Source organism: Notothenia rossii, assembly GCF_949606895.1.
Source record: "Notothenia rossii genome assembly, chromosome: 9".
Lineage (NCBI taxonomy): Eukaryota > Metazoa > Chordata > Actinopteri > Perciformes > Nototheniidae > Notothenia > Notothenia rossii.
Genome location: NC_136907.1, coordinates 27,751,547 through 27,768,138, shown reverse-complemented (window position 1 = coordinate 27,768,138; position 16,592 = coordinate 27,751,547). Strand labels below are relative to the sequence as shown.

Below are 16,592 nucleotides of genomic sequence, written 5' to 3'. Positions count from 1 at the left end.
CTTTCTGTCCAGCACACAGTTTACATTTTACCGTAATATTTGTTGCGTTCTTTATCCCCACAAATTGAAAATAGTGGTTATATCTCCAAGTTGTAAATGCGCTGCTGCTCTCGCTGATACTTGCATCTGCCATTGTGTGTGTGTGTGCTGGTGGTGAGCATTGCCGTGTGTGTGTTAGCATTAGCAAGTGTTTGTGTGTCTGTTCCCCATAAGGCAAGACCCGCCCAACTCTGTCTCTGATTGGCTTACTCTGAAATGTTACCCCGCGTTAACCAATCATCACTCCTCTCTGGTTACTTTCACTTTTCAATGGTGCTGTGAGAGGACATCGCTGTATTCTCCTGTAAGTTACATCTGCAGGGAGATTCGGTTCAGTTCCATCACATAATGTAACGCAGTAACGCACCCATTTAAATCACAGTAACTATAACGGCGTTACTTAATGGGAATAGGTAACTAGTAACTTTTTAACCATTTTCGGCCAATAATTTTCGGTGGCCGAATATTCGGTGCATCCCTAATTATTTGCAATATGGACTGCTGCAATATCGAGATCACAGTTAACATAAGATTAAGGCAAATAATGGACTCTAGACTTGTACAAAATATTTCTTTGGTCCAGAGCTTTCCCCTATTATCATTAAAAGAAAAATGTGTTGATAGTGTGAATTATCAAAATGGTCATTCCATCCTATATAGCAAATCACACGCAACAGCAAAACAGTCAAAAAGAATCGCAAATAGATATCAATATAGTGCACTTTCTGGTGTTTACATGCAAATACAAACACATAAACCTTGGATGTGGATTCAACCAGGATATCCCAACCTCATGGAGTTTATCTCTGCCCAAGTATTAAAGATTGTGCTTCTTTACATGCAGCACAAATGTGAAATGATTCAGCTGTGAGTAGGAAACAAATAGCCTAACTAATAACAAGTGAGTCACAGTGAGTAAAATATTCCATCAATTAGGAACAAGAGTCATTAGTGTCCTCTTGTGAGGAAATACAGAATACACTGGGTCCTGTGGAGGAGTGCTCAGCCGGCCCTGCCCTTATAAGCCATCACTATCAGTGATTGGCAAAACGCCAGGCTCAATCTGCTTAAATGCATCCATCTCAACATTGAAAGGAAAACAGTATCATTTGGCAGGCATTAATGGTTTAGTCCCATTCATCGTTGTACTCAGATCTGACTGGACCCTTTAGCTGGGACACCAGCACGTCACTGCAGCCCTTTAGAGCCTCACTGCAGATCTCTGTCTGAACATAACAACGCCAACAATCGCCCCAAAGGAAGCCGCCCACAGATGATGATCTTGAGTGTTGATGATCCGAGATAAAACTGTGCAGTCGCTCAGTTCTGCACGAGTGATTCTATGCAAGGGAAAGGGAAGGACAGAGGGGTGGGGGATTCATTACGCCGAACACTGGCTGGACAGAGGCTGTTTGGAGACACTCGTCAGCACGGTAATACAGATTCCCTGTGAAATAGTTTTGGAAAGCTCATGAAACCATAAGATCATTGTTCTCGCTCAAACCACAAAACATGGCTGTGAGGGATCTCCCAGTTCAACTTTGGGGTGGAGAACATTGAGTGCAGGCCTGTTGTATGTTTCCCCTCTTGTTCACCACCTACAAAAGCATGCGCATATTCTCAGGCCACATGTGAGCACTGTAATCTTTACCCTTGCCGACTAAAAGGCTTTTGTTCTCGTGTTTTCTGCTGTTGTTTTTTATTTTCGCAATCAATTATTTGTTGGCTCTTTGCTTTTGTATGCTGAATATTTTAGGAACCGCACATCTGTGCTCTCTGTATTCTTGGGTTTGTAACTTTGAGATGTGGCTTTGTTTCTTTTTATGAGCAACACAAGCCGTGGACTGCAACTAATGAAAGACCTAGCTAAGCACCTGGGGGGTATACTACGAAGCAGGATTTTCGCTTAGCCGGCTAACTTCAGGGAAAACTTGGGGTTTCTGGTCCTACGAAGCTGGTTCTCTTTTTAGCAGGCTAGATCTCCATGGTAACTTATGCTGTGCGGCTAACCTGGTCGGGACCATATCCAGATTAGGTTGAACCAGCTTCGTAGTACAGGCCTCTGAACTAATGTACATGTAAAACCAACACAAACCATCCAAGTTGTTCTTGAGTTTCAATTAAGATTCCATTCAGTAACAATTTCCTGTCAAACTGCCGCTTCAACCAGCTTATCTGCTGATATTTCTCAGATACAGTAAATCACTATTGTTTTACACATCAAAGCCTGTTTATGGGTCTTGGTTAGTACCACTGCATGAAAGAGGCCTTTGTGGCATTTTAACCTTTTTTCCTAAAATATTAAGTTTTTCTCCATTGGTTTTGGCATCTTTACAAACAGCGAGGAAGTCTTGACAAATTCCATATAATAATGCTCTTTTATGATTATGGTTCTGTGAAGAATCTCCGTGTTCCAGGTGGCTTCTTAAACTTACATTTTAAGCCATTGTATATATAAATCAATCAGATTTTGGAAATGGAGCATTTTGACAGGAAATGGCACGAGTAGATAACATGGTCATTTTGGGAATGACTCTTACAGGATATTTTGAGAAACCGACAATTTAGTTTAATTACAATCTTAATGGCAAAAGATTCAGGAAATCCCTTAACACTGATGGGCTGTGGAATATGTACTGGCTCACCCCCCTGTGTGTACCATCTTCCTCTTTATCTGGTTTCTATCATTTAGGTCGATACAGAGTACCCCCCACAACCTACGTGTAAGCGCTGCTGTTTGGTGGACAGTCTTCTTATTTTAAATCTCTACAAAGGTGTACAAGCGCTACAAATAACAGCACAGTCACAACGTAATACACTGATCATCTTCAAGGCTTCAGGCTGGTCATTTTTAGTGACCCGTTACATTGATGACACATGCCTGACAAGCCACTGAGTCATGATGAAATCCACCTAAATCGCTTACTCCTTTTCCCCTTGCCCTCTATTGCTGTATATGACTCAGAAAACCAAGCAGACCCACATGCAACGCCCCCCTCTATTGGAGCTCAGACAGGGGCCAGCAACCATGTTACAAACTCGTCGCCTATGTCTGGCATCCTGACAAATATCTGAGGCACTTACTTACCCCAAATATGCCCTCACACACATGTGGCAACATTGCTGTGTGTGCTGAGCTTCTACCCTACCATGATTCACAAAGCACAGCCTAAAAAAGCATGGACCATTCAGGCACTTTCTGACCAAACCAAGAAATTCCAATAATGCTTTTAGATCTAAAACCATTTAAACTATGTTTAAGTATTTACGCCTGTTTCTTTATGGGGGCGTTTTATTAGAGGCAGAAGAAGAGGACTTTGAAGGTCTTAATAATCATCTTGTTGTCTGGACTTTTTCACCATTGGTCCTAAAAGCCATGGGTGTGAAAGATCAATCCCACTCAGATCAATGCCATTTGAATGAGTCAAAACCAATATACATGTTGGCATGCTCTCAAACAGCATAACAGTGCTATCAATTGCAGTTCAATCTCAACATATTTACCACTAAGTAGCCCAGAAGGGATAGCCCTCACACCATATGGCCAGATAGTCTGGTTACAATCTGCCAACAGTCTGTCCAGTCAGCTGAATGCACACTGTACTTCTGACGGTACTGATGACTGTTCTACAGCAGGCAAGCTTTGATCATAGCTACAACACACATTTCGGAATTTGCAGTAAAAAAATATTACCTGTGTGTCTCTCTACTCATTTACTGGGTACATACTTGAAGCCAATACAAAACCATCCAATAGGCACCAGTTAAATTAAGTGCCTGAGTTTAGAAGGGTCTATTTAGGTTTTTGTTGCATTCTGACAAAGCCAGGTTAGCCTTGTTAACCTGTTTTTAGTCTACAGTATATGCTAAGCTCAGCTACTGTCTGTAACTTCATAATAGACAGTAATGAGAGTGGTATCAATCTTTTGTGTCATTCTTTGCCAGAAAGAGATGTGTTGAACTATTCATTTAATGGAAGACAACAAAAGGAAAAGCTTGCTGAGCTCTTAAGTTTAATCTTTTCGCAAAAGGTTTAAGTGACACTTGACATCCATTAAGTTTGAAATGGTCCAGTATCAAACCCAAGAGCATGCTGAACTATATGCTGCAAATGCATATGAACCAAAAACGAATTTGCGATTCATTTTCACAGTCAGCAATGTCGTGTATAATTTTAGCTGAACTTGAGATGGTGTTAGGAATGTCTACATACCTTTACCTCTTTGTATCTCAGTAGTGAATGTCTCACTGATTTGATAACGCTACAAATATACCATATTCCAATCTAGGACCATACATTTAACTTTCTGTGTCATGTCTGACTTCAAGACAATTTCCTAATTTGGGATAAGTAAAATATTTCTAATCTAATTAAAACAGCTTCTAAGTCCCTATTTTAAGATATGAAGATTGACATTATCTTTAACATGGATTTCTGACCACTGAGAAGTTTTCTATTAGAAGGGATTTATTTTAGGACTTGAATGTCATCCTTAAGTAACATACGGTCAAGGCTTGCCAGCATGTAATGTAATTTCCTCATTTTATTTATTTTTTAAGTTGAGACCATCAATGCCTAGGTCTGACTTTCTGACCGAGCCCAATCCATCATTTCTACGCTGTGTTGTTTGAGCCCATTTCGCCGTGCTTCCCAGAGGATGCTAGTAACTCACATGGAGTCCTCTGTCAGACGTTTAGTGTCTCTGGCTGGAATTACCAGAAACCATTAGCATGACCTTCTGTCTGGCAGTCTTGTTTTATAAATGGACACAACTGCATGTGCCTAAAACTGTATAAGAAGATGCGACATGCTTTTCATTTTGATAGTCACATGTCTGACAGGTGCCTACACACCCTACACTAGCATGCTGCAGGCCTAACGTGAACCCGAAGGTGGTGGATGGGGGTGTGAAACCTTCTAATTAAAGGCTACCAGACGTAATAAATTATTTGCAGCATTGCTATTAATCACTATTACAGCTCATCCAATTTGACCACCAGTGCAGCCTTGAAATTGTAAACCAATACTACTCTTTTATTGTGCTCCAAGGCAATGACACAGCGCAGGAAACACAAAAGTGTGAATTCAGCATCCTCCACCTGTACTGAGGAACTAAACTGTAAGTGTAAGTGAAGAGCTGGGGTCTTGACTCCAGAACACATGTACACAGTAGACTTGCCGGGTGGTCAGCAGTATTTCAAATAGGAAACCTGACAGCGGCAAGGAAGCAATCTCTAAACTCTTAGTATGAAGCTGTGCAAAGGACATAGTGGACCTCTGTGGCACCTGACTTAAGCTCCACCACAGAGGCCGTCAGACACACAGCCATCCAACGTTAGACATCAAAGTAAGCGCTGAATCGCTGTCTTTCGTTTTTTAACCAATGGGACAATATCCTCAAAATTGCGGCGGAAAGCTCCGTACGATATCTTTCATTTTATCGTTGCATATTGCGTCAAATTCCATTTCACTGGTTCTTCAATATAATCCAGAAAATGAAATCTGCAAAAAAGGAAGACATGATTTCGGTCATTCGGTCATCCCAAAGATTGTGCGGTCATTTTCTTTTAAAAACTCCACTCAATTCATTTTTATTTCTGAAATTCTGTCAGATTGAATGAAAGTTAAAAGGCTATCTGATGTTTCCAAATGCAGCGGCAAAGCTCTTAGCAGACACTGGCTACCTTAAGAGCCGATTTTAATATTTTAGTTTTATATTAGGGCTAACCTGGGTCTGGTCCCTGACATTAAAAGTCCCTTTATCCCTACATGACCTGATATCGTCAAGCTGAGCTGTAAAGTTATTTTATTTCCACTATAGTTGTTGCTATCTTTCACATTTAAATAAAAACTATACTGAACTGTGAAATACAAATATGAGGAAGATGTTTGAGATTGTTAAACTAATGGGTATAAGTTGCATTCACAATTATTATCACATGTTTTTAAGTCCAATGGTTTGGAATGAGCTGGGATCAAACACCTGAGGTTGTCAGATGACTCTGCCTTGTAGCTATTTTTAGACAGTAATTGCTCTTTTGTTACAGCCTGGTAAACAAAAGATGAATCAAGAGCGATTATCTGGTTATGACTCTCAGCGGGAGCACAGCCTCCAGCCTTTTCCTTTCACAGCAACAGCGGACATGTAGTTGCAGCTACCATGTCATTAATGAACCTCCCAATTATTTCACTAAGCTGACAGCATCCCAATGTTTGATCGATGGCAGACTCTTTTGACCTATTGATGTACTCTGTCAGTATCCAGTGAACACACGAGCAGAGGACCGTTATGCTTCCTCCCTCCAGGGACCATGTGACCACAGATAGAGATCATCACACAGGAAACCTCTTTTGTGCAGCCCTGAGCTCAGGCAGCCAGTACACAGGCATTTTGGAGATTATCCTGTTGATCTAGAGTAGCCTAAACTTCGAATGTAATGATGTCTTGTCAAAACAAACAACCACTTTAGCCATCTTTTTAGGAAGGGCAATCATTTCCCGAACGCTCATTACCCTAAACAGGACAACAATTCACTTATTTTTCTCATGAATCCCTCTTTTCACTACGAGAAACATTCCTTTTTCACACACAGACCTGTGTTGTATTTTCATACAGAGCTTCTGTCCAGTTTTTACTGCCTGCAGGCTGCTTCTAGTTTATGACCAACGGTTCTTTCACATGGTAGTCTTATTGACATTTGAAGCACGCACATGCCATTGCCATTTCTGGAACGTGAGCACGTTGGTGGGTGTTTGCCTTCCAACTTCAAAATCTGCTGTAGCTAACTGTGAGCAAATACATTTATAAAAGAAGGACAGGGTGAATCCTTCTTTGTGTCAACTTGAAATGGACTTGTGTCTCAGGAGATGTCTCGTCACACCCAGTCTGTTTTCTGAGCCTATGACCAGCAACAGTGCTCAGCTTTCTTCACAACTCCCCCCTTTCTGCTCTGACCTCAGCCAGCTCATCAACAGGGGTCTCTTTTATCTCTCAGGAAAACAGGTGGTTCTGATTGTTAGTCAGTGTGCATACGATGAGGAAGCTTCTGCCTCCATGTGTTTTCTATTTGGAATGTTGCATTTGCTAACTCAGGTTTGGGAGGGACGCAGCAGATATTTTTGGTTACGCCTACACACTGCTCAAAACACCACCACCCACTCCTCACTGCTCAGCTGTTTCAGGTCATTCCACAGTAAGGGCCATGTGCCACTCTGACTTTATCCCATGAGGGACTGTTGTTGCACACATCCACCTGGCTGACTGCTGTGGTTGAAAAAGTATATTACAAAAAGGGTGTGGTTTTGTACAAATAATTACACAACTCTTAGTAAGGCGTGTCGCAATTTCCAGTTTATTTTGCACAATTCTGGCAGATCTTTTGTTTGTAAATGGATATTTCTTGTATAATACTTTTTATAATAGTTTTATATTTACTGTGTTTATGTATGCACCGTTTTATACAGTACCAAAGCAAATCAGGGTATTGGGCAAAAACCCTTATTTTGATTCTGATAAGCACCAACAAGCCCATAACTGTCAAATTCCTTCCTGCTGTCATATCTAAACTGAGACCAAAATGACAGATATGATAAATGTGTTTCGCCCCTGACATCGCTCACTCAGAGGTGCCTCGAGGGAAGAACTCCTGACTTGTAACAAACAAATTCTCAGCAGCAATGGACTCTTTCTTCGCTTGTCTTTCTCTGTTTTACTCTGCCATTTACTGTCTCTTCAGTAAAATGTCAGACTGTATGTGACTCACCAACAGGGGCCATAGATGCCATTCAACCAGTGCTCCAAACATTTGCTCACAAGCTTTGAGCGGGGAGGGAAACATCTGACAACATGCACCTCCTAGAGGAGCCACTATCTGCTGTTATCTGGGGGCACACCGACTCCTGCCATACCAATCAGTTATGTCACACATGCAAAACAATACCAGAAATGCAGATTTAGAAAAATGTTGTAAAAAGTCTGCCGGGTAACGTCAACCCACTGAGCTCCTCAGTGATGTGTGGGTTAGCGGATGTTCGAAGCTCTGAAGTGAGGCAATGACTTATCAGCAGAAACACAGGGGAGGCTCAACAACACTGTAGCAGACAGCTCTTAGCCTTATCTTATCCATTAGGATAAAGAGAGCTGACAGCCATGAGTGAAAACAGAGATAATGCCAGGTCATAAAAATGTCAATTGTCAAGGAAGCAAAATCAATTTACACACTTCAGCAAGTGTGAAAAGCTGACAAATCAAGCCGGAATGTAATAAGTCTGTTTTTCAGGTATTCATTGTGATAAAAATGATAAAGTTGTATGTTGTTGGCCCACATAATACAAAAAAATTCAGCAATTTAAGGTCTGAAATGTATGTCCAAAGGTGTTTCGTATGGGAGCATGGATCTCAAAGTTAATAGCTGCGCAGTGCTTATCCACTCTGAGCATCTTCCATGCTCCCATATAGCTTGGCAGGAGGGTTCCGGCTCGCTAAGTGCAGACAACTTTCTTTGGAATATTCTAAGTGAAATGGCTCAGGTGAAGCCAACAATGGAAAATGTCAATGCATTCCATTAGATCAGATTGTGAAGTCTTGATCTCCTCTTCACTCGGCCGACAGATGACAGGGCTGATATCTGCAGCTCTGTTCAGTTGGGCTGGGTACAGCCTTCACCTAAAATGGCTGGCCATTTAGATGATGGCTACCAAAGAATATCATGAATTGAAAATAAGAAGCACATCTCTCAGACGCAGTAACAACAACACAAGAGTTTGACCTACAGAATAAGAAGCAAATCGCACACTTCCTCTGAATGTATTACTTGCTTTTGTGAACAAACAAAAGCTGAATTTGGAGCAGAGCTTTTACAAGTACACATTTTTATCACAGTCAGCACAAAGTAGCAATTTATAAAATGGGCTTGTGGGAAGGTTTAGTTATGCCAGATTCCTCCTGTTTCTAAAGAAAGTGTCGGCATTGGCTGGCAGCCAGTCGGCCACATGGCTAAGCCCTGTCCAGGCAAGACAAAAGAAATTCTTAAATCTTCGCCAGTTCACTAACCCCCCCAACCCCCCGAAAATGGCAATTGTGCTGCTACAACACCATGTCACATCATTAAAAGGACTGACTTTGAAATGTATCGCTTGAAAAATATAAACCTGCACAAAGCTTGGAGGTGCGTCATGAGGGACAGTTGGAGGTACAGCAACAGATTTCAAACAAACTGCTATACCTAATTAAAGTTAAGAGAATAAGCCAATTGACACACGTGAGAGATCACAGGAAGATGTGTGTATGTACTGCTCTTTGATCTGAATTCCTGTCCTCTCACACCTTGCTACCTCCAATTGAAAACGAGAGAAACAAATCCACGCACAAAAGCCCAGTTATGCATGCATACACAGGAAAAGAGTACGGAGTTCTCAAATGCATTTAGTAACATTTTTAAGGGTAAAATGTTTCTCAAAAACATTGGTTACACAATTAAAAATACTATCATCTTACATTTTAAAACGCATAGGCCAGTCCAACCACATCTCATGCCCCAGTTATGATCTTTCGTATTTTTCAAAGTGATTTCCCACATTTAAGCAGTACTTCAGACAACAAGTGGCAGAGATAAAATATGTAGGCCTATAGCTTTACTGTAATAGCCAGGCTCGAAGCAAAGAGCAAAAAGGAGTAACAATCTTGATTTGTCAAACAAAAAATCGCTACATAACAGCAACAAGTGGCTTTTTGCTTTTCTATAAGTGTGATTTAAATCGGAGAAGTTCATATGTGTTCTTTTGTTAGTTTCATAAACAATGTGTTGCCTAAATAGTTGTATAACTTTGCTATTCATCCATTTAACATCAAAACACCTATAGGCTTGGCTAACTTGATATTTTCGGCTCACGTGTTCAAAAAATGAACTGCTACAATCTTACAGGTGTTTATCGCTTCCACCTTCAGGACTGATGGCAGAGGTTAAGGGGTCTTTAATGGTGGGATACTGAAAATAATTGATTAGTCCGCAGGCTGTTGGTGCCCAGCAGCTCAGCTCGGTGCGGTTTGAACGGGTCCACAGCGGCGGGAGGAGGGGGCAGAGGACCCTCGCTGCACGGCTGGCTGACTCCTCCCGCGGACAGCCTGCTTTATTCCGCCGCAGGAAAAACCGTTATCTCGCATCACTACTTTCTACATCTCTGCCATCACCGCGGCTCCAAACCCCACGTTAAATAGTTAACAACACGGAGTACCAAGCTGCCGTATTTAATTGACAAAGTCAAACTTCAGAGGTTAAAACTTTTGAGGACGACGTGGTGGTTTGCCCAGTCTCTAAACATGCCGCTAATTGAAGCTAAAGAGTTGTCTCAGTTAGTCATGCTAAGCTAATGTGTGGCAACATCCAGACACTTTACATGAGCCTCACTACTCCCATTAAAACATGAGTGAGAGAAAGCCCCTGCAACAATAGTCGCTTAAAAATAGAACTCGTCCTGTAAAAGTGAACGGCCATGTTGACAGTAATGTATTTAAAGGGTGACTCTTTCGAATTTTCGTTTATACTATTTGTAACTATATTTACTTAACGTCGAATAAACAGGTCCTGCTGTCAGTTTGAGTTTAACGTTAGTTGCGTCCAGATAGGGTTACTTCTCAGGCTATTTTCTGCCTGTCGCTGGTGGAAAATATCGAGCAAACAGAGCCAGAGGTAAACAACATTTGCCGGACATGTTCCTGGAAGAGTAAATGGTTTAATAAGTTATATAGTTAGCGTGGTTTTTGTACTTACAGTGAGTTGAGAGGAGAGTCAGGAGACAAGCCAGACGTGTTTTCGCCATCTTGGAGTCGATGCAATGCTCGCTTTGACTGGCCGTACATGCGCAAAGTAACCGAAAGAGCTTTGGTGTGGATGGAGAGAGGGAGGGTGGGAGGGAGAGAGACATAGGCAGCGAGTGGGGGGAGGGGGCATTACGATAGGTTTCCATAGCTACCGAAAGCATCACTCACACAGACACACATTTATAGTTGACACGATGAAGGAGCATTTTACTACCGTGGCAATATGGAGACGGCTGAGAGATCAGATAGAAAAACACCAGCTTCTGTGTGCTGGAAGGTGGTACTCAGATCTTGTACTTAAGTAAAATACCAGTGTGTAGGAAATAGGAATACTCAGACTGATACAAGTAAAAGTCCTGCAATCAAAATGTAGAAAAGTATTCACATCAAAATATGTTTTGATTATAATTATTGATGCAACAAAGTGTTATCAAAGCTGGTAAAACTGCAGCTAACTTTAATGACCTTGTATACTGCAGGGCAGCTTGTAAATGTAAGGCTTTATTATATATCACAGCATTAATCTACATTTGTAAAGTCACTAAAGGTATTAAATATATGTAGTGGAACAAAAGTACACAAAGAAGAAGAAGAAGAAGACACACTTTATTGATCCCACAAGGCGAAATTCAGTTTCCCCTATGTTAGAATGTTCAGTATACACAAACATGCAAACAGGACATACAGTACATAAAGGCTGAAAAACTCACATTGCTAAATGTTAAATGGGAAGGTGTCAATAACCTAACGTCCACACGGTTCCGTCACGTGCTTCAACGGAGCACTTTGAATGGGGTGACGTCAAGCTTTGCCGAACTGCATTGTAGTTCCGTCGCGTCGCTTTGCCTCCGTTGCTCGTGCTGAAAGTTGAGAAAATTTCAACTTTTCAGGCGTAGATGGAAGCGCCAGCTAATCAAATCATATGCCAGTACAAGCGCTAGCCAATCAAACCGTGTGCTTGTGTGTCCGGGGCAGGTGATTAATTTGATTGGTTGTTGGTTGCGCGCCAGACACACCCAGCGGCAAGCTTCAACACGACGGAATCGTGTGGACTCACCGTATAGGGGCTGCATGTTAGGGGTCCAATGCCTCTGCATGGCCCAGGATGCGCCCCTCCTGCTACCACACCAACCCATCTTTTTGTATGGTCCTCACTGGCATTCGAACCAATAGGCGCTTTCACATCGGAGTACTTTTCCCCTTACTTTTCCCGTTTAGTTCCGATAGTTCCTGGGATTTTGCGTTCACACCAAAAAGAGAACTTAGTTCATGAGAACTTTTACACCCTTTTTAGTGCATGCTAGAGAGGTGGTACTTTCCTGGGGAGAATAAAGTTCCAATTTCTGATTGGCTGGGCGAATTGCAAACCACGCCCCGTAAAACTCGGAAACGATTTTTGAGGCCGCCATTGTATTTGCTGGCATTAGCATTATTAGCATTAGCTCCGCGCACCAACGGAGAGAGAATAACTTGGGAGCGGTGGAGTGATGAGGAGGTGTCGGCGTTCTGGCGATTTACTCGGAAGAACGAGTAAATCGTTGTCCCAACTCCGGGGACTTCCGGCCAGGGACTTCGGGTGGCAGTATACGGCGTGAAGTTGTTTGCGGCCTGCCAGTAAACCCAAAGCAGAAGAAGAAGAAGTGACGTCAGCGGCTTCATTTGCGTAATCTTCCCTCAGGGAACTTATTCCGGTGTGAACACGGTCGGCTCTTAGTTCCATGGGGGTACTAAGTGCCGGGAACTAAGTGCTGGGAACTAAGTACAGCGGCTAATGACTATCTTTTTCCGAAGCAAAGTCCCTACACACTGAGCTACTGCGACCCATTAAAGCTATTAGTTAGGCTTCAATAGTGTAACTATCAATCCATCGTTGAACAGTGCGTGACCACTGATTTATGTCTTTTCATGAAAATAAAAACATGAATCCATAATTATAACTCGTGCCACACATGTTGGGCTATTTGAGCTTCCATAGAAATGTATGTAAAGTAAAAAAAGTTGAGCTGGCAGCCTGTGATCAATTGCATACGGCAGGCTTTCAATAAATGATATTCACATGCCATTTTTCACTGACTGTAAATCATAGCCGTCAGGCACTGAAGGCATATGTTGAAAACAGTGACAGGCTCTTCAGCCGTATCAGCCTGGAGCTCTCTTACCCTATTCACATGAATCCTGTAAATGCCTGTTTATGTCATAGTGGATATGGCCTGCTCTCCTGTTCATGTGACATGCATTGCTTTGATCAAGAAATATTCCTCTGTTTTAACCTCTTCAAACTGTTTTAAAGTTATAAATGTATGTAGTGCAGAAAGGTATAATGTGACTGCATTTACGAAATAAAATTTGACGTGATTGCAATATGAATACTTTATTAATGTGATAATTATGTCTAAAAATAGAACTATGTCTAATTATGCTAGCATGTGTTTTGCATCTATTACGTAAAACACTCAATTCAAGCGAGATTCTAATATGAATCAGGTGCAGTTATTTTAACCGCAATGTTGCCCTGAGACTGTGCTCTCTAGGTTTCCATTACAAGTCCTTCTGTGGCAGTCTTTTATGTGTCACAATGTTAAGTGTTTATTTGGTGAGCTGTTTTTAATACCTTCAGAAATTACAACCAGTTTTTTAAAATATATTTTAAATCATGCCACCTTGATTTTCTATGCGAAGACAAAGTGTTATGTTATTATGAAATTGCCCCTTCAACAATGTTAATGCAAAGAAACAATATGATCTAAATCTGAACATATAATTACTTGATGAATTTAACAAGTGGAAGTTTATTGCGAGGTGTAGGCCTACATTTCTTATGAACAAAATTACACAAAACTGTAACATTTTCTTTGACATGTTAAACAATTACTTATAATAATAATAATACATTTTATTTATATAGCGCTTTTCACAACTCAAAGAAGCTTTACAGAATGAGGGAGGGTAGACAAACAAGGACAGGCATTATGTGTCATGGACTACTGTAAGCAGATCCTCAGGTGTTTGTAAAAACACAGATTAATTCAAGACTAATACAAGCCAGGTCAGAAAACCCCAACCTATAGCAAGAAAACATTGTTTTCACAAACCATTTATTGAATGTCAACACAAGTTGAATTCAAAATCCACCTACAGTATGGAAACATGGTTGACTGATCTAATTTCTTAACATAACTATGTTTTCTTTAAGGACCCTAGCAATGACTTTTTATGCTAGGACATATTAATACCTCTACTTTAAAAAAAACATGTATTTATATCATATAAGTGATGTACTGTAAAAGTGTAATAAGCAAGGAGAAAGTGGAGTTTAACTTTAGTTACATGTGTTTTCCCTATTGGATTTTGCAAAGACCTGTTCTGATCTTTATTTAAGAATTGTTTAAAATGCAAATTCTTCTTCAGTGTGACATTGTCCCAAGTGTCATTGTTCCTAATAAACATGTTCAGTTGTTCCCTGGAACACTTGTTGGGCTGGTTATCTTTACTTTGAGTGCTCTTGTCGGGAACACTTGGTGAATAACTGTACATGATCAAGGAAGTGTTTTTCTCTCTTGGTCTAACACAGAATAACACCAAAGGGCTTTCATGTACTGTGCTCCCACTGCCCATGGGGGATGATGTAAAACTGCAACTGTCAGTTTAGAATTAGAATGAAGGATTTAAAGCCATATTTCTTTTGGTAAAATCGATTTCAGCTTGTTGCATTACTGCTCACATCTTTTAGTTTGACTTACAATTAATATCACTTTAATTGTGTTCTTGCTTGTGAATACTTCCTGGTTGTTGAATAAACCTTAGAAAAGTTATATTCTTTATTAAGTGACACACAAACTTAATTATAAAACGGACAAGTCAAATCAAGCAATCTGATTGGTTCTTAGCCGTGATATACTGAGCGTATACCACGGGTAGAATTGTAAATTACTTTTCACAACAAGTCAGTATCCCTCCGCGTCTGAGAAAAACAGTATACCGTTGGGCTGAAAAACTGTACTGGAACAAGAAAGCAGCGGAGAAGTAACGGGGCAGAAGCTGGGCAGAAGCCCTCCTTTTTGACGTAGCGGTCCAGACATAGACATCAAACGGCAAAACATATTCAGTGTGCAGTTCCTTTGGCATTAGGGCAGGGATACCTAGATACTTTTGAAGTTTTAACATAATGAATTGTGCTACTTTTAAAGCAAGCAACGATGTTTTCAAATCTGTAATCAAAGAGGTCCGCAAAAACGCTATCGACCAATCAGATTGCTTGATTTGACTTGTCAGTTTTATAAATATATTTAAATGTCTTCCATTACGAAACAAACTTACAAAGCATAAAATGGAAACATTTAAGATTAACTTCGACCTCCGGGGGGGTCTTACTACAGTATGTAGGAGTGGATTGAGCAGTTCCTATCTCCAGAGAAAAAAAAGCACCTAAACTACGACATGCAGAGCTACGTGAAGAGCAGGTAGACCAACTGGAAAAGTAGCACCATTCAAAAGCTTTCCGATGCGGGTCTTGAAACAAAGCAGAGAAATTATGACCGTTAGTGGCCACAGGTGCGAAAGCTCTCTCCAGAGCTACTGGAAGCCCAATCTCGGGGACCGGAGAAAGTGGAGCAATATTCTCGCCACGCCAAGCAACAGCCTCGAACAACCTCAACCTATACAAGTGACCACGTAAGCCATGCTACTGATGCTGGACCGTTTTTCAGTGGCTGCACAATAAACAGCAACATACACATTAATGTAAATAAACAGCCAAATAATGGATCAACGCTCTCTGTCTAATATGTTCGCTTGCTGTTAGTGTTGTTGCATAGCAACCACCTTACACTATGTTTTGTGAAGAAGGCAACGGAGGGACTATTTTATTTTGAACATCATTATTTACTAATAAAAACTATTTAAATTAGAGTGTGTATTTTTCTTTCATATTGCCACACTTGGTAACCGTTTTATAAAAGCAATAGCTAACTTCAGGCCGTGATATATGCTCATTATATCACAGCTAAGGGGGTTGTCGACCCTCCGCTTCGCGTCGGGCCGAACCACGCCCCTTAGCTGTGATATAATGAGCATATACCACGGCCTGTCGTGAGCTATTGCTTAAATATACACTGAATGTATTTCATCATGTTTTCTTTTTGAAAAGCCTTTTTTCTATTTTTACTTCACCCATTAAGCCATTGGTGGTGGGAGTGACTGTGCAGAGACATCATTCATGGATCAAGCAGCCAGATGTCAGTATCTAATATCATCCCATTGGACCTGAAATTCCAGCCTCAGTCTTTTATTACTGTCATTCCAAGTTAAGCCTGCACTGTGGCCCTAGCAGTACCTTCGGTAGGATCAAATTAAAATGAATTCAGTATACAATTAATGCAGTATTTCCACAGTTGCATTGTACAGCTCATCAGACGTTATTCTTTTAAATAAAAAAAGATCTTACTTTAAAAAATGATCAGCTTGAGCTTGCTATTCAGGATTACTGCGATCACCGCTGTTGGATGGAGGAATTAGATAAGTATGCAGCAAAATGAATAACACATACGTTTATAAATTGACAATGAAATTAAGGTGATCATATCCTGCACTGTATAACACCCTTGAACAGTTATCCCACTCTTTAGGATATTTAGAAAACTATTACTATCCAGAGCTTTACATTTTCCTTATTCTTCCCTCATGAGTGTAGATCATTATTTCATATGTTGACAAGATTGTTCTGCTTCCCACATA

At 40.8% G+C, this 16,592-nt stretch overlaps 1 protein-coding gene across 1 annotated transcript in view; it reads right to left on the bottom strand.

Annotated features, from left to right (window-relative positions):
- The window catches only part of LOC307019217 (junctional adhesion molecule 3B-like), a 37,176-nt gene extending 26,216 nt beyond the window's left edge, over window positions 1-10,960 (bottom strand). Inside the window, exon 1 of the mRNA XM_079649909.1 lies at window positions 10,810-10,960. Within this exon, the coding sequence (XP_079506035.1) occupies window positions 10,810-10,858 (49 nt within the window). The 5' untranslated portion in view covers window positions 10,859-10,960. The remainder of the gene's footprint in view (window positions 1-10,809) is intronic.
- Between the last annotated feature and the right edge of the window lie 5,632 nt (window positions 10,961-16,592).